The sequence below is a fragment of the Callospermophilus lateralis genome, chromosome 4 (assembly GCF_048772815.1).
Source record: "Callospermophilus lateralis isolate mCalLat2 chromosome 4, mCalLat2.hap1, whole genome shotgun sequence".
Taxonomy (NCBI): Eukaryota; Metazoa; Chordata; class Mammalia; order Rodentia; family Sciuridae; genus Callospermophilus; species Callospermophilus lateralis.
The window spans coordinates 116,946,424-116,968,798 of record NC_135308.1 but is presented as its reverse complement, the minus strand read 5'-3'; the positions used below and the strand labels follow the sequence as shown (position 1 = coordinate 116,968,798).

General features: G+C 38.3%; 1 protein-coding gene across 1 annotated transcript in view; it reads left to right on the top strand.

Moving 5' to 3' along the window:
* The first annotated feature begins 11,649 nt into the window (after window positions 1–11,649).
* Wif1 (Wnt inhibitory factor 1) overlaps window positions 11,650–22,375 on the top strand; it is a 62,526-nt gene continuing 51,800 nt past the window's right edge. Inside the window, exons 1-2 of the mRNA XM_076853075.1 lie at window positions 11,650–11,797; window positions 12,273–12,412. Of these exons, the coding sequence (XP_076709190.1) occupies window positions 11,650–11,797; window positions 12,273–12,412 (288 nt within the window). The remainder of the gene's footprint in view (window positions 11,798–12,272; window positions 12,413–22,375) is intronic.

Here is a 22,375-nt window from a genome sequence, read left to right as displayed (position 1 = left end):
CGTCCTCCTATGGGGCAACTCCTTTTAAAATGTCCTGTTTGTTCACAATTGTAGCATGTTTTTGGCTAAACATCTAAAGCCTGTTGTACTGCAGCTGCCAAGACTTGCCCTTGTTTATTAATGTCTCTACATAATTTAATATATGTCTTTAAATCTTCATGTCTCCATGGTCTACTGACCTCTCTGCAGCAACGATTTGCTTGGTCATAAGCCAGTTGTTTTATTAATGGCATTGCCTGTTCTGTATCCCCCAAAATTCTGGAAGCTGTTTGAATAAGCCTATCTACAAATTCAGCGTAAGTTTCATTAGTTCTCTGTATTACCTTTGGTAGCTGACCTTGTAAATCTCCATGTCCTTGTAAAGTCTTCCATGCCCTAACTGCGTCTGCAGCAATTTGTGCATATATAGCAGGATCATATACAATTTGTTGCCATTGACCCTCATAAGGTCCTTTTCCTAACAACATATCTAGATTTCTTTGAGGGTAACCGGCTGCTGCATTTCGCCTAGCTGTCTCCGTGCAAAATTCCTCATTGGCAACCTTCCATAACAAATATTGTCCTCCATTTAGCACAGATTTACACATGCTAGCCCAATCTGCTGGCGTCATGTCCAAGTTAGTAATGGTGACCATGCTTACCGTGAAGGGTGCTTGGGGACCATAGGTTGTTACAGCCTCCTTTAATTGCTTCACTGTTTTAAAATCTAAAGCACGGTGAATTCGCTGCCCTCCTACCTGTTCAAGTACAGGGCATGCTATCTTTGAGGTCCTGTCTCAGGATCCCATTCATCAACTACAGGGTTTGAGGGCCACTCAGCTGTCTCCATAGGTGGGGCTGTTGGTTGAATTACGCCCTCTTGTGATAAAACGGAGTTAGTAACAGCCTCCTGTTGTGGCCTTTTTCCTAATAACCCCTTTTCCTTTAAATTTTCTTCCTCTGTCTGACTAGCTCGAGAGACCTTCTCTTTTGCTTGATCTAAAATGTCTTTCTCCATGGTCTGAACCTCTAACAATTTACTTAACACCCTTTTGGTTTGTTTTTTACTAATTTCTAATCTACTATAAAGATAACGCAACCCAATAAGATAACACAAAACAAAACTGAAACTGAATGAAACAAAAACAGAATAAAAAAATCGTTGTATCAATTTTCTCTTCCTCAGGGCCGACAAACTTCAAACCTTTAGCCAATCATTTTTCCCAGTTTGCCTGAGAAATTTCTAGGGATAGGCAGCTTGAAACAAAAACAAAATAAATCAAAACAAGAACACATTGTTTTTTGAAATGGTCCCCTATTCTCTCACCTTCCCTCAGGGGCGAGCAATTTCACTTACCTCCAAGCTTCAGACATTCCCCGTACGGGCCACCAAATGCTGCAGTCTGGCTGGGCACAAAATCACGAGCCACTCACAGCCTTGTAGATTCAAACAACAATTCTTTATTCCCGAACTCACACTGGCACTCTACATGCACGTTCTGGGCAAAATCCACACTCTCCACCAGGCTCTGAATCCCAAATATTCTCTGAATCCTGCGAGAACTCAAGGCGCCTGAGGCAGCAGGATACGCCCTATTCCCAGCAGGAATCACCTTAAACCTGGAACCGCCCTAAACCCAGAACGCCCTAAATCCCGATCCGCCCTAAATCCTGATCCACCCTAAACCCCAATCTGCCCTGGTCCTTGAGCAAGGTCACCTTTCATGCAAAGTCACTGCAAATGACCTGGGTCCACCATGGAGAGCTCTTCCTCTAAGCAACATGGGGTAGGCTGACAAAGAAATTGCCATGCGTCATTCCTACTTGGCAATGGCTCTCAGCATCTGGCAATGGCTCTGAGCAATTCAGAATAGTTAACATTGCTCTTCCCTCTGCCCCCGACTTCCCTCATGGTGCTCCCCTTTATAATAAAAGCTTTCCCAAAGCCTTTGGTCTCTTAGAACCCTTAGTATGTTCCTGTTCTGTAGTGACTTTTCAGAATGTCACATAAATGGAATCATAAATTATTCAGCCTTTATGTACAGACTCAAAGCTGCCTTTAAAAAAAAATTTTTAGACATTGATGGACCTTTATTTTATTCATTTATTTATATTCAGTGTTGAGAATTGAACCCAGTGCCTCACACATGCTAGGCAAGCTCACTGAGCCACAACCCTAGCCCCCAAAGCTGCCTTTTTATAATTGATATTTTGATATTCCCCTTTATAATTCTTAAATAAAATGCATAGATAATACTATCTACTCCAACAGATACAATTTCAAAATAACCAATATAATACCCTAATATACATAAAAATAAAAAATACAATAAAAATATGATTCAAAATGAAAAGAGTCGAGCACAATTATTTTGAAAATGAAGTAATCAGATGCTTGCATCTAGTTTAGTAAAAAAAAAAGGTTTAGTTTTGAGGGAAGTTAGAAGATTGGAACTGTAATAGAGAAAATGGCAGGGGAATTAGGAGTGTGATGATATGATTTTTTTTAAGTTTTAGCAATTCTTGGTAGAGATAGAAACATAACCAAGTAAAATGTTGCTTTCTGACTTTTCACAGAATCTTACTATTCAAAGAAGTAGTGTTTCTAGAAATTTTAGTAGGTGTTAAAAACTGTGTGTTTATAATATAAAATGCAGCTAGGTTTCTAGGTTCAGATAATTATAAACAGTCTTTTTCATCTACATGAGTCGACTGTGGAGTAATCAAAAGACTTGGAACAATCCTTATTTAGTCCTGTCTAGTGGACAGCAGAGTAACTACCATCCCTGTCTTATAGCCTATAGGAGCCCAAAGCACCCTTCAGTCCTTGTAAAAATCAAATAATAACAAGAATTTTAAAAATGATTCCTAGGTCAGCATCTGAGACCCATTGGTCAAGATGAAACATCTATCATGCTACTCTCTAATCTCATCATAGGTCAGTGTTCACTAATCTTCTGGTTACCAGTTGAATTTTCCAGATAACCTTGCCACTGAGAAAAGAATGTCTTAAATTGCTACTTTTATGTACTAGTCTCCAGAAATATACTGTTTTCCATATAGGAGATTGTGTTGTTTATATTATTATTTTCTGTAAATTATGATGTTTTGACTCTTATAATTTTTTCTGTTTGGAGAGAGACTTCTCCTCCTGAGGCTAAAAAATACCAGGAGCAAAGGGAGCATGCCTTTGATTTGCAGACTAACCAGTCCAGAGTCATACCCCACTACTTAGCCCATATACTCCAGGAGGCACTATTCTGCCTTGATTATCTCAGGGCCAGGTACCAGGTAAGAAGGACCAGTCCTAAAATTCAGAGCCTGCTGAAATTATCCAAACTAGACAATTGTAAACTGTTTGCACTGACATGGTCAAAGTCTCTTCGTTCTTTCCCCTTCTGTCTACTGACCAATGTTGGTGCTTTCCCAAGTGGCCTGTGTGGTGTGCTCTGCCTCCTGTTTCTATGACTTGTGAATATAATAACAGGTTTTCTTGAGCCTTGGCTATGTCTCATTTTGTCAACATACCTGTCACAAAAAAGACACAGAACAGAGATTAATAAAGTATCATTTTTATTTATCTGAGTTCTGATTTAGCCTGAAACAGTCTCTGAAGTCCAGATCAACTTGAAAGTAACAAAATTGAAATTTGTCTACAAAAATGACTTCTTATTTTGTGTTAACTCTACCAAGGTATTGTTCCTTTAATAGGCCTTGCTTTCACAACTAGCTGATCTTGAATTTTTGAAGGCACCCTTTTAAGAATTCCTGACTGCATTTTTTTAAAAACTTTTTATTTATTTATTTATTTAGTGTATTATTTTTAAAATTTGTTCTACTTGGTTGTACATGACAGCAGAATGCATTTCAATTCATCGTACACAAATGGAGTGCAACATTTCAATTCTCTGGTTGTAAATGATGTAGAGACACACTGCTTGTGCAATCATACATGTACCTAGGGTAATGATGTCCATTTCATTCCACCATCTTTCCTACCCCCATAATTCCTCCTCATCCTCTCCTTTGCCCAGTCCAAAGTTCCTCCCTTTTTCTCATGCCCCATTCCCATGATAGATCTGCATCCACTAATCAGAGAAAACATGTGGCCTTTAGTTTTTTTGGGATTGGCTTACTTCACTTAACATAATATTCTCCAACTTTATCCATTTAATTTTATTCTCTTTTAATGCTGAGTAATATTCCATTGTGTATATATACCACATTTTCTTTATCCATTCATCTACTGAAGGGCATCTAGATTGGTTCCACAATGTAGCTATTGTGAATTGTGCTGCTGTAAACATTGATGTGGCTGTGTCACTACAGTATGTTGATTTTAAGTCGTTTGGGTATATAACAAGGAGTGGGATACAAGGGTCAAATGGTGATTCTATTCCAAGTTTATGAGGAGTCTCCATATTGCTTTCTAAAGTGGTTGCACCAATTTGCACTGACTGCATATTTTTAAAGAGGATATTTACCACTGATACAAGTGCTTTTCAGTGTTTATCTGGACGAAACTGATAACATAATCTGGTATTGTTTAATTTCAATTAATTCTACGAATGGAAAGAAAATGTATCATGTTCAGGTGGTAAGGGAAAGGTGTCTTAGGAAGCTTGAGCATCCTCAAAAATGAGTGTAAGATACAAGACTTCAATTCTTAATTAAAAATAAAATTGCAGGTTGGGGATATAGCTCATTGGTAGATTACTTGATCTCTTGCATTAAAAAATAATACTAATAAAATCACAGGCCAATATCTTTTTATTTTTTATTTTTTAAATTTCTTTTAGTTGTAGTTAGTTTTTCTACAATACCTTTATTTTTTTATTTTTATGTGGTGCTGAGGATTGAACCCAGTGCCCCGCCTGCTAGGTGAGTCATCTACTGCTGAGCCACAATCCCAGTCCACAGTCCAATATTCTTGAAGAATATAGATGTAACAACAAAATGCAAGGAAACCAAATTCAGCAGCACATTAGAAGAATCATATTTCATGATCAAGTGGGATTATCAATAAATAATAAGGCAATTCATAATATAGGTCTTAAGGTTAAAGTTTTTAAAATTATAAAGTTAACTTTTTAGCATACTGAAAGAATTTTTAGAATCACATTGCTTTCTTTGAGATCCTAGTTGGTACTGTTAAGATTTCCCAATTGATGAAGTTAGACCTATGCTCCCATTGTTTGTTAATGACAAAATTTTATTTCGATATTCAAAAGACAGAGCAAAGTTCCTTTGGAATAAGTTATGTGGCTCCTTGTAAAATAATGATAAATGTTCATAGTATTCATACTAGAACAGATGATTTGAGACTAAATTTTTGCAGACTTCATAAAATTGGAAGAAACTAGTAACTTATAAGAGGAACTATAGCCATCTGGATCCAAACAGTGCATTAACTCTTCCAATATATATTTAACAGACACTCCTGAAGTACCTACTATAGTTCAGTTACTTTGAAGCTGGAAACCTTCCTTAGTTGTAATCTGAGCTGAAGTGGCTGATCAAATAGTCCTTGAATTAAAAAATGTTTCATCCTATGAAGATATTCTAATTTTTTTCCCATTCCTTTAATATTGGGCAATGAAATTATTTTCCTTTTTTCCTCTATCACAAAAAATAGTTTATTTAAATGTCATAGGGATGAAATAGAAGGACAAACAGAAAACAATGGATATGATTTGTGCAAGACTAGATACGCTGGGTTGCTTGGCAGTGCCATCATGTGAGGAAAGAAGAGCAGGACAGCTGCCTGGGATGGTGATGACTATTTGAGCTGTGCTGAGCTTCAGTAATGAGCTGTCAGTGTTGTGATGTACAGTTCTTAAGTGATGCAGTATGCAAGCAGCACAGCAAGAAGAGCTGGCCTGGGGAGGTGACAGCTGCCTACTTTGGGAGAAACTGACTGAAGCAACAAAAGAAACAATCTTTTTCTACTTTTAAAAATAGTTTTTAATTACAGGAGCATCTGCTCATTTTATTAAAAGTCAGGAAATATTTGTGCACAAAGTGGAAATCATTCCCTCGTCTGATTCTCATTCCCCCTAGACAGTTGTTGGAAATAATTTGGTATATAATCCATCAAGCATTATATATAAATATGTGCATTATATAGATAATCATAATCTCTACATCTTTATGTACCTAGAGTTATTATATATATATATACACACATATGTATAGTTCCTTTTTTCCATTTTTTATTGGTTCATTATAATCATACCTAATGGTGGGATTTATTGTTGCATATGCCTGCATACACAGAGGATAACAATGTAATTTGACAAACATCATTCCCCATTATTTCCTCTTTCCTTCCCCCAAGTTCCTATCTATATTTTCTTAAAACAGGATTACATTAAGCATAATGCTTGGCAACTTGCACTTTTCATTTCCTTCTTATGACTCCTCTTCCACAGCAGTGTCTATGAGGTGTTTGCTCCTCTCCTTTTCCAAACACTGCTCAGGGTGTAGCTGATATGCTCCATTCTCAGTCCCAACACCTGTACTCACCAGGAGAGTTCTGGCTGAGACCACAAGGTGGAGTGTCCTGCTTGCTTGGCTGAGTGAATATCTGGGCACTGACAAGAAGCCCCTTGTCCCTCACAGCTGCACTTCCATAATGAAGACAGGTTACAGCCCCCTCAGACACTTTCTTCTTCTCTGTTCACTGTCGCCCCTCCTTGCCATGGGTAGAAATTTCAGGACCATACAAAAGCCCAGCAGGTCTGGCTAAAAGGTGAACTTGGTTGAGGAGTGGTACAACTATGAGAACTAAGACAGTGCTTGTCCTGTTTGAAGGACAGACACTGTTCACACCATCTGATTATCCCTTTAAAAGAAGGAAATATTGCCAGACCTCTCAATTTGTAAGAGAAGCCAGAAATCCCATTTTTTGAAATGAGAAATCTGAATGTCAAATGTTTGCAGCTAAGTTCTTTTTTTTTTTTTTTTTTTTAAGTATCGTGGTCTTCATCACTTTTAAAATTTTAGAATAGTTTTTAGGTGTACAACAAAAATGTCAAAGATAGCACAGAAAGTTCCACTACACCTCATGCCTCATAGTCTCTGTTATTAATATCTTACATTAACATATTTATCACAATCAATAAGCCAATATTAATAAATTACTATTAATTGTTTATTTAGATTCCCTTAGTTTTTAGCCTAATGTCCATTTTCTGTTCCTGGATTCACTCCAGGATATCTTGTTACATTTAATTGTGATGTATCCTTAGGTTCCTCTTGGCTGTGACAGTTTCTCAAACTTTCTTTGTGTTTGATGACCTTGACCATTTTGAGAAGTACTGATTAGGTATTTTACAGATGTTTCTGACATTTTTCTCATGATTGAACTGTGGTTGTTTTCAGGAGGAAAACCAAAGAAATGACGTCCCCTTTTCATCACATCATATGAAGGATACATATTATCAACTTGACCTACTGTTGTTGCCCTTGACCCTGGTCACTTAGAGGAGGTACTGCCTGTCAGCTTTTTCCATTATTAAGTTACTTTTGCCCTTTTTTCTATAGTGCTCTATATGAAAGGACATCACTGCACATCCACAATTAAGGAGGGGGGTTATGTAAGACAGTATCTCTACATAAATTCCAGTAAGCCTCTCTGCTGTTCTCTGTGGCTTTGCTTCCTGCAGTTTCAGATACCTGTGGTTAACTGAAGCCCAAAAATATTGGGTGGAAAATTCCAGAAATAAACAACATATAGGTTTTAAATTGCATAATGAGTAGCAAAGTGAAATCTCACATGGTTCCCTTTCATCCAGCCCAGGACTTGGGTCAGCATAAACTCAACTGTATATGCTACTTACCCATTAGTTACTTAGCAGTTGGCTCAGTTATTAGTTGACTGCCACAGTATTACAGTGTTTGTGTTCAAGTAACCATTACAAAGTAGCCTAACATGATGTCTGTCACAAGGCCTGCCTCATCCACTGCACTTCATGTCATCATGTGGGTACTGCATCATCTCACATCTTCACACAGAAGGATGAAGATGGTACAGTCAGACATTTTGAAGGGGAATGGACTCTACTTTCACATAACTTTCTTTATGGCACCTTAAAATAATTGTTCTATTTTACTATTGGTTATTATTTTTAATTTTTAAACTCTTACTGTGCCTAATTTATGAGTTAAATTTTATCATAGATATGTAGACATAGAAAAAAATATAGGGTTTGGTACCATCTGCAGTTCTAGGTGTCCAAAGGAGGAAAATTGTCTTTGGAATTCTCAGCATAATCTTCTGTAAACAGCTCCTACCTACATTTGTGGCTTCACCTCCAGCTGCTACCTCCTCCCTCACACTACAGGCTCATCATGTACAGATTAGCACCCTCACATCTTGCAGAGTGCCATTCTTGGTCCTGTCTTTTTGCTCTCATTACTGGTGCTTTCTGTGTACAGACTCCCATCTGTCTCCTTGCATGTTTAATTTCCTTTTTACCTTCAAGACTGTGCAAGTACCCTCTTCTCTAGGAGGTCTTCTTAGAACCCAGCCTGCATTAAGTGGCTTTTCTGTGGGTCCCAAAATATAATGTGCATGTCCCTACCAGGACATTCATCCCTCTCTAATTCTCAACACTCATTCTCAACACTCCCCTGTTAGTTTGAGAGTTTTTCAAGAACAGGGCTGTCTTTTCACTGGCTTTTCTATCCTCTGTGTCTGTGAAGTGCATACATCAGACACTTAGTAAATGTATTTTGAATGAATAAATGAAAACACAGTTTCAAATATGAGATTTCTTCTTTGGATTTCCTGTTTCTTATCAAATCATCATGTTCTGCCTTATATTATGACTGTTTAGATGCTTGTCATTTGACTAGTTCCAAATGCTCTGTGAGGGATGAGGTTGTATTTTGTGTTTCTTGTAGTTTCTAGGTCAGTATCCTGGATATAATGAATACTTAATAAATCTTTGTTCAATGAGTGAATGAGTTAATGAACAAATAAATGAAGCTGCAAACATAATGGATGAGCATGAATCACACAAGGAAAGGAAGCATAATGGACTGGAAAATAAAGGGTAGAATTTTCAAACTAAACAAAGTTGATCTGTAATGCCTCCAGTACAGTATTTCTAATTTTTTATTATGTGCTAATAACTGTTGTTACATTTTTATTTGAGTAGATAAATTATAAACATTACTCTAAATGAAAGTTATTTTTCCTTAACAATAAAAAGGATGGAAACAAAGCCAGATTCAGCTCCTGGGTGGATCTTCCCACAAAAAGATACACCCTATGTTTCATAAAAAACAGCTGACTGTTTATAACACATAATATATTCCTTCCCTCCTTTCAAAAGCCAAAATGTCTTAAATCCAAGATTTCTTAAATAGCATTTTTCTTTATATACCTACAAAAAAAATAGAATGTTTCTAAGTGTCCTTTGCTGGGAAGAAGTAAACAGAGAAAAAAAGCATTCTGGAAGGGGAAAATATCCTTACAATAAAATAGATAACTATTATCATCAATACCAAATCCAACAGCTGCAGAAGAGCCTCGCTCAGAGGAAATTGAATTAAGAGCGAATTTAGTCCCTCTTTTTCTCTCAACAAAAAGTAAATCACATGGATAGTTCTCAATATTTGATTAGAACAACCTGTAGAGGGCGTTCTTGCACCAGGAGCCATAAAGAGTTGAGAATTACTAAGGGGGAAAATCTTCAATCAAAACAATACTTCCTAGTCAAAGAAAATGTCTGTTGTGTTGTGAAATTATCTTTAACTGAGTGACACTGGCATTACTGTGTTAAAGTGCTTCAAAGATTGCCTAATGTATTACTATATTATATAAATGAATATTATATATATATATATTATATATATTATATAAATGAATATTCACTGCAACAAAGAGTAATGAATTGTTGGACAAGAGCTAAATATTTTAAAGGAAGAATGGCTATGAAGCTTTGGATGCAAAGAGACCTAATTATGATTTACCTATCAGAATAAGGTAGTGGCTAAGAATGGGCTTTGGAATCAGATGCTTGGGATTTGCATCCTGACTGTCGAACTGGATATCCACAGTCAACTTACTAGACTTTAAGAACCTTGAGAATAATAACAGAACATACTTTGAAGAGGTGTGAGAATTAAGTAAGCATTGAAAAGTGCTTTAAAATTAAGTTCATATCACTCAAGAGTTCTTGTCTGATTCTTTTGCCCCCTCCCCATTTTGTCCTATCAATTGGATAAGGGACATATTTCACAATTGAAAAGGTACATTCTGTTCTTTTTCCTAATGTCCCATAGCCTAATGTTTATTTAACTTAATTTATGCACATGTCCAGCCTCTTCTCTATGGTTTCTGTTTGCTTTTCCCTTTTGAGGTACCCATTCTCTACAAAGGACTGAGTGAAATGCCACGCCCAACCCCAGACACAGGATCCTTGAGGCATTTGTCTCAGCATCTGGGTACTAAAGAACAAAGAGAAGTAAACAAAGAATTCCAGAGTCTTGAAAACTTTCTAAGTTTCTGAAAAACCTTTTGCTTCTGTGTTCTTTGCACATTCAGGGAATTAGGCAAGAGGCATAAATCCTTCGTGCTGTGATTCCACTGGATAGGTGATGCTGTTGGCCACTGCCTGCCAAGTACACTTCCCGCAGGCACAGCAGAGCCTTGGTCTTATCCCCAATTGCCTGATTTTTCAGTAACTGAACACCCGCCTCCCGTTTTTAAAGCCATCGCCAAAATGTGAAAATAATCACGACTCCCAGGGATCAGGTATAGCTATCATCCAGGGAACTCTTCTAGGTACTGCTGGGTTATCAGGAAGACAAATCTCCACACCTGTTGGGTGTCGCTCAAGTGCAGAAAGAAAGTCCTAAACCAAGCCGAGTGCCTGCGATCAACACCACTGGACAGTCAAGACTCAAGTGTTAACTGGAAGGGATTCAGAGAAGACTGTGGAAAACGAGGGAGGAGAGAGAGAGTGAAGAGAGAATAGAGAGGGAATATACTGTCGGAGAGGGAGAGAGGGTAGAATCTGTACCTTCAGTTAGCAAAGGGTAAAAAGCCCATTTCTCGGTTCATCCCACTCCCCCCACCCCCATTCCTCTCTGACCAGAAGAGGGGACGCGTGACCTCCCAGGGGTCCCTTTGAGTGTGCTTCTCCTTGGGCGTCTGGACCACCCGCGCCTTGGTGAGCTCGCCACCGGGCGCTCCGCAGCGTTAACGCGGACTCCAGGGTCCCCCGCCGCCCCGCCCCCCGCGGCCCGCAGCGCCCCCCGGCGGCGACAGGCCCGACCTCGCAGACCCCACTTCTGGCTTGCACCTCGCTCTGGCCAGCCCTTTCTGCTCTTCCTCTTCCACGGTATTTGACCCTCAGACTGTTGGCGTGGCCGGGCGTGCTGGCATCTCCGGCTTTGCCAGGCTTGCGTCTCCGCCTTCTCCTCTCGGCTCGCGCCCCCTCCTCCTGTGCGGCTTGCACCCGCTCATCCCCTCCTTTTCCCCTCCCTTCTCGTCGCCTCCTTCCCAGGCTTACTCTCACCGGAGCCGGGAGGCTCCACGTCCAGCGGTCCAAGTGGGAGCAGCTCAGGGTGAGGGCTGAAGCCGAGCTAAGAACTTAAGGACCGCAGGTCGGGTAGGTGCTGCAGGAGTTCGCCACCCGCGAGGAGGTCCGAAGCAGCATGACCCGGAGAAGCGCCTTCCCTGCCGCTGCGCTGCGGCTCTGGAGCATCCTCCCGTGCCTGCTGGTGCTGAGGGCGGAGGCCGGGCAGCCGCGGGAGGAGAGCCTGTACCTGTGGATCGATGCGCACCAGGCAAGAGTGCTCATAGGTAAGGGCCCCTTCCCTGCCCCGTGTCCTCACTCTCTCCATTAAAGGAGGAATACCTGCATTTAATATGCTTAAAACTTAATGTCCAAGGGCTATCGCTGCCCACCGCCCCCACCCCCGTTCCATTTTTTTTTTCCATCTGAATGCTAATACTTTTCTCTCAAGAAACGAGGGTTGAGCAAGTGATCTGATCATGCAGCTGGTAGTTACAGCACTACGTTTTTAGGTGCGTCCAGAGTTTGTATCAATTAATTCCATGTCCATTTCCCCCCTGAAAGCATGTGTCTGTTCCCATCATCCTTAAGCACGTATAGAGGAAAAGTAATCTCAGTAGGGTTATGGGTACCAAAGTCAGGTGCTTTGTGGCAAGAAGTGACCCGTAGTAATTCTTTGGTTTTCTTTTTGTATGAAACTTCTGATTTGTGGTTTTTCAAGTCCACCTAGTTTGATAGTTTTGCTTATTATTTAAAAAACAGGATTTGAAGAAGATATCCTGATTGTTTCCGAGGGGAAAATGGCCCCCTTTACACATGACTTCAGAAAAGCACAACAGAGAATGCCAGCTATTCCTGTCAATATCCATTCCATGAATTTTACCTGGCAAGCTGCAGGGCAGGTAAGTTTTGATAACCAGGAAGTGTGGGAGAAAAAAATGCCTTTTAATATTTCTACTACCTGATGGTAAATAGGAATAATATTATAAAGTGTGTAGTATGGTACATTTCACTTTAAAGAGTATTTTCTCATTTGATCGCCAAAATAGATGATTCCCATTTATTTAAATATTTTAAGTTGTCACATAAATTGGATATGCTCAAAATAAAGGGACAAGCAATGCCCCCGAGCTTACTATTTTGATACCACACGTTGTCTTTAGACTGGTAGAAATATAAAGACCTCAAATACTAACATCACTATGTCTCTCTGATCATTGTCATTAAAATTTAACATAATATATAAAACACTCATTTTCCTTAGCATGTGCTGATCATTTGGACATTGTTTATACCTTACAGAAAAATTGAAGGTCTACATAAGTATTTTTGACACAGTGCATGTTAAAAAGCTGATGTGCTAAATGTTTTTCACTGGAATGTGAATGCTGTATATTTCTGGTAGGAGTTCATAGACTGAAAAGTTGTCAGTTACATAAGAATGTTATAAAACACTTCAGCCTATTGATTTTTAAAGTTACTATTAAAATACTTGCCTGTGGAAAAAAAACTGCAGTCTATTTTTATGAAGCATTCCTTTTATTCCTTAGCACCTGAGTGTCTTTTGTATGTTACCTTTTATACATTTTTCAGTATAATACAAATGGCCTTTTATTTTGGAAAGAAAGGGAGAATAAAAATGCTAATGGGAGTTTAATTTCTGTAGTACAATTGGAGAAAATACTTTAGAGGACAAATGGCAAGTAATAAATTCTTTTGCTCATTAGTTGGTAAAATGTGCCTACTATGAAAATCATTGTAGTTATAATTAAAATCACATTTTAGGTCTTTTTATTCTAGAATTACTGGAGTGGCTATTTTCAAGAAGAATAGGATTAAAAGAACATTTTATAAAAAGTAACTATTTTAAATTGAAAAACCACTTTGGTTTCCTCTAATTGCCTGTTATAGTATGGGCATGATCATTTTAGCTGTCTTTTTTCCTTCAAGTTTGTCCTCTCTTTTAAATAAATTCTTCTAAAATAGATCAAATCTAGATTGTTCAATGCTTTCATTGCTATGTGGTTAAAAAAATAATAATGACACTTTGGATCCACTGACATTCATAACAGGAAAATCGTGTATTCTGGATACTCCATTGTGCAGATAAGTTCACTGAGAATTCTATTGTTCTACAGGGATAATGTTCCTTTTCTCCCTGAAATTCCCTCTTTAGAGATACTCTTTGGGCAATTAATTTTGTAATATTGTGAAATTAATAATAAATCAAGAAATGATCTTTCATTATCTTCTTTTCTTTTTATCTGAATCTGTTTATTTATGGTTGACCACTTGACAGATGGCCTTAGTATTAATTCTATGTTTTAAAGAAAGACATTTTGACCTGTATCTTTATGGATCTTTCTGAACCATTAGAAGGTAGCTTGAACTGCACCCCATTAGCTGAAGATGTTTGGTAACTACAGGAGAGGCGAACAAATGCCAGGAGCTCTCTCCTTCCTTCCTTCCTTCCTTCCTTCCTTCCTTCCTTCCTTCCTTCCATCCTTCCTTCCATCCTTTCTTCTTCTTCTTTTTGCATATGAGTTTGTCTTCTGAAGAATGGAATTGGAGGCAAAGGCTTCAATTCTATGTTCAATTCTCCTATTGCTTTATAGCAGTACATGCTGGCAAATATGGGCATATTATTGAATATAAAATGGATTGGCTTGTTAAACAGCCTCAGGAATATGTCTTGTGGAGGATTAGGGAAATAGTGAAACTGACATAAAGATGAAGCTCCTATCATTTCTCCCTCCTGCTTAGGTCTTGATCATCCAGATGCATTATCTAATTTGGCAGGACAATGTTAGTACCTCAGTAAAGTTACCGTGCTCTCTACATTCATTATGCTCTGGGATAGTTTACCTCAGGTAACTACCTGAAATCTGGTGTCTCTTTTCTTTATAAGTGTGTGGGGGGAATGATCTACACAATGTCAAACAACAATATGTTTAAAATATTATTTAAATATGATTAATTTTACTCACTAAAGTTGTGTGATTCCATAACTTTAAGCTTTCAAATGCAAGGACATTTTGAAGATGGGAAAAATAATGACTTCAATACCAATTAAGTAGTTTGAAAGGCATCTATGGCTAAAGCCAAACCACATCAAAACATTTACATGGAAAATGAAAAGTTTTTTCCATTACATAGTTACTTCATCCAAATATTATCAAACACTTAGGTGTTTCAGTAATACATAAACAAAACACATACCTGATTAATGAAATTTTAAACTTTATAGTTAAGTGTTTTAGCAACATGAACAAAGTTAAAGCAACTTTAGGATGGAAGACCTAGTAGAGGCAATAAAGTGTTACCTACTTCCTATAAATTATTAGTCTGGTAAACAAAAGTGTTCTTGGAGCTATATAAAATACATTGCATGGTCTACTTTAGACAGATGCAAATAAAAATTATAGTGAGGTTCCTTTCCCTACATCAAGTTGGTCCATTCTTTTAAAAGCTTGTGGGGTATTTTGTTTTGTTTTTGGTATTTGGAGAGTTTGTCCATACTCATATGTTTCTGATGTTTTGATGTTTGTGTTAGCTTTTTTGCAGGGCAAATCAAACTGAATGGAAAAAGGCTTGACATGAATCCTTTGAATGGGAAATTTTACTTCCATAATTCAGTCTCAGTAAATAGTCATAAACATGGTCCAGAAATGTTTCTTATCTTTATTTCTTTTTTTAAATTTTTTTTTTAGTTGTAGTTGGACACAATACCTTTATTTTATTTATTTTTATGTGGTGCTGAGGATCAAACTCAGTGCCTCGCTAGTGCTAGATGAATGCTCTACCGCTGAGCCACAACCCCAGCCCTCTTTCTTTTTACTTTTTAAAATATTTTTTAAGTTCTAGATGGACACAATACCTTTATTTATTTATTTTTATGTGGTGCTGAGGATTGAACCCAGTGCCTCACTTGTGTGAAGCAAGCACTCTACCACTGAGCCACAACCCCAGGCCCCTTATCTTTCTTCTTATACAAGTAAAAGCATGGACATAACCTAGAGGTCCAGCAATAGTAGCAGAACACAATGAAGCAATAATAAGTATATTCTAAGCCTCTGTTTGAGGCCATGGAAAGATATTCATGACTAATTAAGAAGTCTGCAACATAGCATCTTCTGTTTTATTCCATTATGAAATAGGTTGGTAGAGACAGGGAAAAAACACCTCTGATCAACATCTGACCCTCCGAAGTGTAAACATGGATTCCATCTGCATCTATTATGTTTTTGTTCTTCCACAATGAGCATGCATTGGTGTATAATATTAAAAAAATTACATTAAGATATGTAAAAATCATGTGTTTAGAATTGTATGATGTTCTAAATTATAAATATTTCATCCATGTTTATTATCTGGCATCATTTTCCCACTACACCTCACTCAACAAAATGATAAAAACAATTGGTTGCTGGGTGTAATCTATCTCTGGATATCAAAGAACTCATTCACATGCATCTGATTCTCACCAATTGTTTCTTCTTTTTTTCTTTTTGGGGTCTCCCAAAACTCTTTTTTATAATGCTTTCCTGCCTGAAATCATCCTACCTGATCCCTCTCTCTTTCCCTAAAATTCTTGTTTTCCTGGCCTCCATTTTATCTCCTATATAAAATACTCATTTTCTGGTATGCCTCTTTTCCAGGCTTTTAGTTGAGAGAAGATTTTCCACTGAAGAGGCCACAGCTTAAAGGACTTTCAGTTATTAAGGGGAAATTCTCTTTATTATTGTATGTAACTTTTTAATAGTTAATATTTTTCGATGAGGCATATTTTTCCCCTAAATTTGAGACAGGCAGGGGCCATGAGCAACCATTTTGGTTCTCTAAATTAGGTACTAATTAAACATTTTATTTGGAAAATAACACTTCCTAAACCCAATGGTTTTTGAGTAAAAATTTAATGAGAGGTTTTGTTAGAAAAATCTGAATTCTAACATTAGGACAACGCTACTGATTTCCATATGAACCAGTTTGGTGTAAGGCCAAAAGGTTTTATTTATATAGCTCTTATAAATAGATCTTCATTTATAAAGATCATACAGACTTGATCTTAATAACTGTAATATGTTATATTACCTGCAAAAACCACGCTAAGATACTATGAATCTGGTACCAAGTTAACAAGGCATCTCTTTTGATGTTGCCCTTTTTTTTTTTTTTAACAGTCGTGATGGATTTATGCTGAGCCATCTGTACTAGGTTTCTAATCTCCTTGTGACCAAAGGCCTGGATTTTTGAGATGGATGGCAAAGGTTGGGGTGAAATTGGTAACTGTGGAATAGGAATTCTCTGGACAAAGATAACCAACGAATACTAACTTCAAATCCACCACTTGGATTACTAAACAGGCTCTAGCCATCTGTACCACCAGGTTGAGATCTTAGAGTAAACTTTTGTCATGTATAGTGTATAGAATTCCTACAACCACTAGAAGTCAGTGGTGTAGCTTTGTTTTTATCAGTTTCAAGATGTTTAAAAACAAGACTTTAATGTGTTGCTATGGCTATAGGAGACAAAGAGGAAAATTTAGCTGCCTTGGCAATGAGTGTATTGTAGAAGAATTGACTTTATTGAATTAAACTGCAGTAATATGCTCCTTTGTTTTTCTGGATGACCATCAAAAGTAGAAAATATTAAATACATTGAAGATGTAGTATATCAAGTGAAACATTTTCCAACATGTAAAGCTAATTATAAATTAATCCATGACTCTCACTAGCTCCCTTTCAATTAGAAAAAAATCTTGAATTACAGAAAACTGCCAGAAGTGATAACAATAAAAATAAAACATCAAGTATAAAGAACATTTGAGAACTTTGCCTGGATTGTGGTTCCTTTGTGAATGATAATAGTCAGTACCTCCCCAGTGTAGCAGGAAAATGAGAAAAGTACCATTGGCTAAAAAGGAAATTAAAAAACAGGCCATTTTTTAACAATTGGCTCACTTTTTTTTTTTTTTTTTGCAATTTTTAAAAAACAGAATTGCTTTATTGACATGTTGTGTAATGTCAACTAGATAATCCAATCTCATCATCAAAATACCACTACAGTCCCAGATAGCTTGTTTTTTCAATATGGCGTTTGATATAATGTTCCCATTAAATTTTGGCTACAGTTTGTCTTCTTTTGCTTCCCATTGGACTGGTTGAGTTCAGGGGACATGTATTTAAAATGTTCTTTCCTTCCTTTCTCCTTTGACATAAATCAAGAGTAACAATTCAAGGTGAATTTTAATTCAAGTACTTCCTCTCTATCTTCAAAGGAGCTGCCAAATACCCTTTCCAACCTGAAGTTGTGGTAATACTGAGTTCAATTATTTAAAGCCCTGAATAGGTACTGTCCACATTTTTTCCTAATGAAGTTATGATTGTTTGGATAGTTATAGCCCAGGTGGTTTCATACCTTTGCCCTCTTGGGGTTTGCCATCATACCTCAATGTGGTTTCATGCCACCAAATGAAGGACATACCTTGTTTCTGACCCCTGATCATGGTTTCTGAGTGGGAATGTGAATATGTTTACATGCTGTGGGCATGATTTTTTAAAGGAGGGACTCATGTCAAAAGGACAGCTTTAAACTTTTCATGTTTCATTCTGCTCTACTGTGGTATTTTGCATTGTGGTGTTGTGGACATGCCACTAGGGATCAAAGAGTAATTCTGCAGAGAGCCCATTTCATTTAGCAAAGCAGGCATGTGCCAGCCATCTGTTCTATTTGCTGATAGAAAACAGCGGTTAGTTTCTCAAACTTTTGCCAGAAAAAAAAAAAGAGGCTTTATTGCTTAGAGGAGATGAGTTACAAGGCACCTTGTAAGCCACATCTGGTTCTATAGCGATTTACATGGCATAAATGTAAACTTTGTTATGTCTTCCTTCCATGGTGGTGTAAAAGTGTGTAAACAAACCCACTAGTGTCCTCTCTGCTTATTCCTGACTTTAAATTACTCACACAAATAAAAGTCTTTAAAATTGTTGTGGTGAAGCAGAAAGGCATGATATCCAATAAGGCATTTTGTTTTGGATTATACTCATTTAGCTTAACTGTCCTTGGTAAATAAAATGGACATTTTGAGGGAACAATTTGGGGGGGAATTAAGAGTCTAGTGAAAATGTCCTTCACTCTGTTGCTGGAGCTCTGGAGGAGGTTGTGAGATCAGGGCTTCTTTTGCTGTAATAATCCAGCCAACTGGCTATAGTTACATGGGAGTGACTTGGTTCCATTCCCATGGACCCTGGTAGATGGGAGTTGTTCTCCCATGCGGCGATTCTGACTCAAGTACTCCATCAGCAAACATGGAGCAACACACAGACCATACAAAAAGGAATAAACTCAGCGATGCTCATAGCCTAGGAAACAAATACTCATCACACTCACCCAAATGAGGTTGGAAAGTACAGGACTGACTGAGAGCACAAAGAAAGCCACTCTTTTTCCTCCTGAGGGAGGGTGATTGCCAGGGGTGCTTCACTGAGCTCTCTGAGCAGGTAACATTCAAATTAATTCTGGAAGGATGAGTTAGATCAGCCAGGGAAGAAACTACCTTCCACAGAGAGGGCTCGGGATGCCCACATACATGGTCTAGGTGATGATGAAAGGCCTTGAATCTCAACTGACAGAAAATGGGAACCCAAGGAAGGGGAGGTCAGGGTCAAACCATGGAGGAAGGGTCTGGAGGCAGAGAAGTGGAAGTAGAAGCAACTCAGCAGGGGTTATTTCTTCTCTGCGGTGAAGAGATTGGACTCAACCTCTTGCAGGCTTATCCTAGGGATGTGTTGAGTTGATCCTTGATTATGTGTTGGGCGGACAGTGGCTTCTCCATAGCCTTCATTTAGCTCTTTTTCTTACTAAGCTTTTGGAAGGGTTTATGATGATTTTCTTCCCTCCTCCCCCTCCTCCTCCTCCTCCTCCTTCCTCTCTCTATCTCTCTCTGATTAGAACATGACACTATAAAAATAGCTTTCTCTGAGAATATAGAACAAAAAAAATCAATCTAATTTTCTAATGAAGTCTAGAACTTTGAGTGTAACATAAAAGGGAGCTTAAAGAAGGAAAAACAGTATGTTTTTTTTTTTGTTTTTTTTTTTTTTACTTAACTTCTCTTTTCAATTCCCACACTACTTTTTGAAGTACTGAGGAAAGTATAATAGAAGTATAGAAATTCAGCTTGGCAGGTTGTCCTTCAGTTTAAAGAATGAGAAGTTGAACACTGGCCCTGGATTTGTGTGAAATAAGCTTGCTTTTTTCAAGTATTTGATTTTCTTTTAAAATTTATTAATATTTAAAATCCTGAAGTCCCAGGAAAATTACTGTTCTTCTATGTTTTTTTCAGCTAGGCACATGGATGTTTATCCCCCTGAGCTATACATTTATTTTCTTCTGGGATTTTATGGATAAATGTGATGAAAAAACCTTGGAAATTGTCAGGCATCCTTAAAAACCTATTCACCTGAATAAAATCTCACAGGGCAGCTGGTTGTTAAGGGCCTGGGACAAAGGGACTCTTTAGTCGGTAAATGTTTCAGCTGGCAACATGAGAATAGTCTTGCGTTGCTACTCTTGGCCAGAACTTAGATCTTGCCCTGAAATTAAAACGTGATTAAGAACCATTCTTTGCCCTTAAGAAAATTAGCAGCTAATTGGAAAGACAGAAATATAAACATATTATCTTAATAATTTTGGGGGTGTGATATTATGGAAGCCCTGAGGTATTCCCAGGCTAGTGTGAGAACACAGGCAAGTACCTCCTGAGCTGAGTCTGACTGTTGAGCTAGCCAAGCAGCAATGGGGAGGACAGGATGGCCTTTAGGGAAAGGAAACAGCTCAAGACAAGGCACAGAGACCAGATGTCTGATTGTCTGGGTAACTGGTGTTTGGTGTGTCTGAAAAGGATGGTGCAGCATCAGAAGTGGCGGGGTAGGCAGCACAACTAGGTCCCAGAGGGTGCTGTTCACCATGCAAAAGCCTGTGGGACTTGTTCCATTGATAATGGTAGGTCAGTAAAGTGGAGGATGGCAAAGTCAGAATTATCTCCTCAGATCATCCTCTGGCAAGTAGAGGAGAGCTCAACTAAAAGGAGAGAAATCTGGGATCACAGATGAAGAGGAGGAAAATAGGAGAAATTTTTAGGAGATAGAATCTGAAAGTCTTGGTGCTAGGAATAGGGAGTGACTCATTTCCTCTGCTTTGCCTCACTCACTCCGTGGCCCTGTTAGCCTTTTTTTCTCCTCTACCTCTGCTGTACATAAGGATAAGAAACTACTTGATTATCTTTGGTTTTGTCTGACTCTCCCATTCTATGTCAGCTCACGTGAGTAAGGACTCTGTCCTGTTCACACATATCTCAATGTGCTGGACAGCTCCTGGCGCCCAGGAGGCAGTTGATAACTCTTGGCTGAATGCATAAATAAACGGGGCAGGTCCCATTATTATTCCTGTTGGACAGATAAAGCAACTGAGGCACAGAGGAGTGAAAACCACACTGCTGGTAAGTGGTGAAGCTCGGATCAAACCTAGGCGGTTGGGATCCAGAGCCCTCGTTCTAAGTGCTCCAGGAACACAGAGGGAAAAGCAGCTAATTTTGGCTGGGCCCTTAAAGGGAGGCTTCCCTCGGGAGTATCTATGACATTGGAATTGGGACTTGAAGGATGTTCATGAATTGTTTAATCAGCTGAGATGGGAGGAAGGCATGAGAAGAAGGGCTGGCAGAGGCGGAGAGAGCAGTTGTGGAAGTGCTTTGTGGGAGAGGTCAGTGGTGTCTGGGGTAGAGGCTGGGCATGTGGAAGGGAAAACACTAGAAGCTGGATATGGGGGAGGTAAGGACTTGAGGGGCTGGACATGTGGTGAAGTCCAGATGAAAAACCACTAGAGCTTGTGGAAAGGTCACTTAACCATTTGAGCACCCATGTTTTATATGAAATATGGTTTGGGTTACTTCTAAATTTCTTCCAAATTCTAAAATACTACAATTCTAGCTCAAAAGAAAACATGTTAAATTATTGAACATTAATGATAATATCTTCATATGAAATGTAAGATCTGTCTCTAGATTTAAAAAATCAAGACACAAAGATTTATTTCCCCCAAATGGTCTTGTTTGTTGCCCGACTTACAAACATTTATACTATGTTAAAAATAATAATGTCCAATATTAACATAGAGCATACTCTGGGCCAGCCAGTCTTTGGAGCATTTCTTAGCTAATCTCCCATCAAATGCTCACAACCTTGAGTTATAGTCAGGCAAACCAGGTCATAAGAAAGTTAAGTGACTTGCACAAGACCACACAGCTAAGAATACATTTACATACATCTTTGTACTTCAGAGATTTTCCTCAGATCTGCTCTATAACTTTTGGGATATCTTCTCACTCGAAAAAAAATAATAATTCTGAAAATATTTATCAATGCCTACTATGCCATCGTTCATGAAAAATACAAATTTTAATTGAAGTTAACTGCCTCCAGGGGGTTATCAGCTGGGGAAGAAGAATGCTTATTAAGCATCAATAAGGCTATCATAATAACTGTGATAAGTTCCCAAGGCCAACACAGACCAGGTTTTACATTGCACATGGGGATCTAACCAAAGGATAGGTGGGAGCCAAAAGCCAGCCCACATTTCACTTCTCTGGTCTTTATACCCTGGCACAGAGGAGCTGCTTTTACTTAATTTGTAAAGAAACTTCATATGGACTAGCTGTGGCTCTCACAAATGCCCTAAGGAAAGTGCTGTGAGAGCATAAAGCCAGAGGATTTTGCCATTGTTCAGGTACATTGCACTTGCTTGGATGTTAGAGAAGATATTGGAGGTAACATCTGAGCTATATCTCAAAAGATACAGTATAGACATAC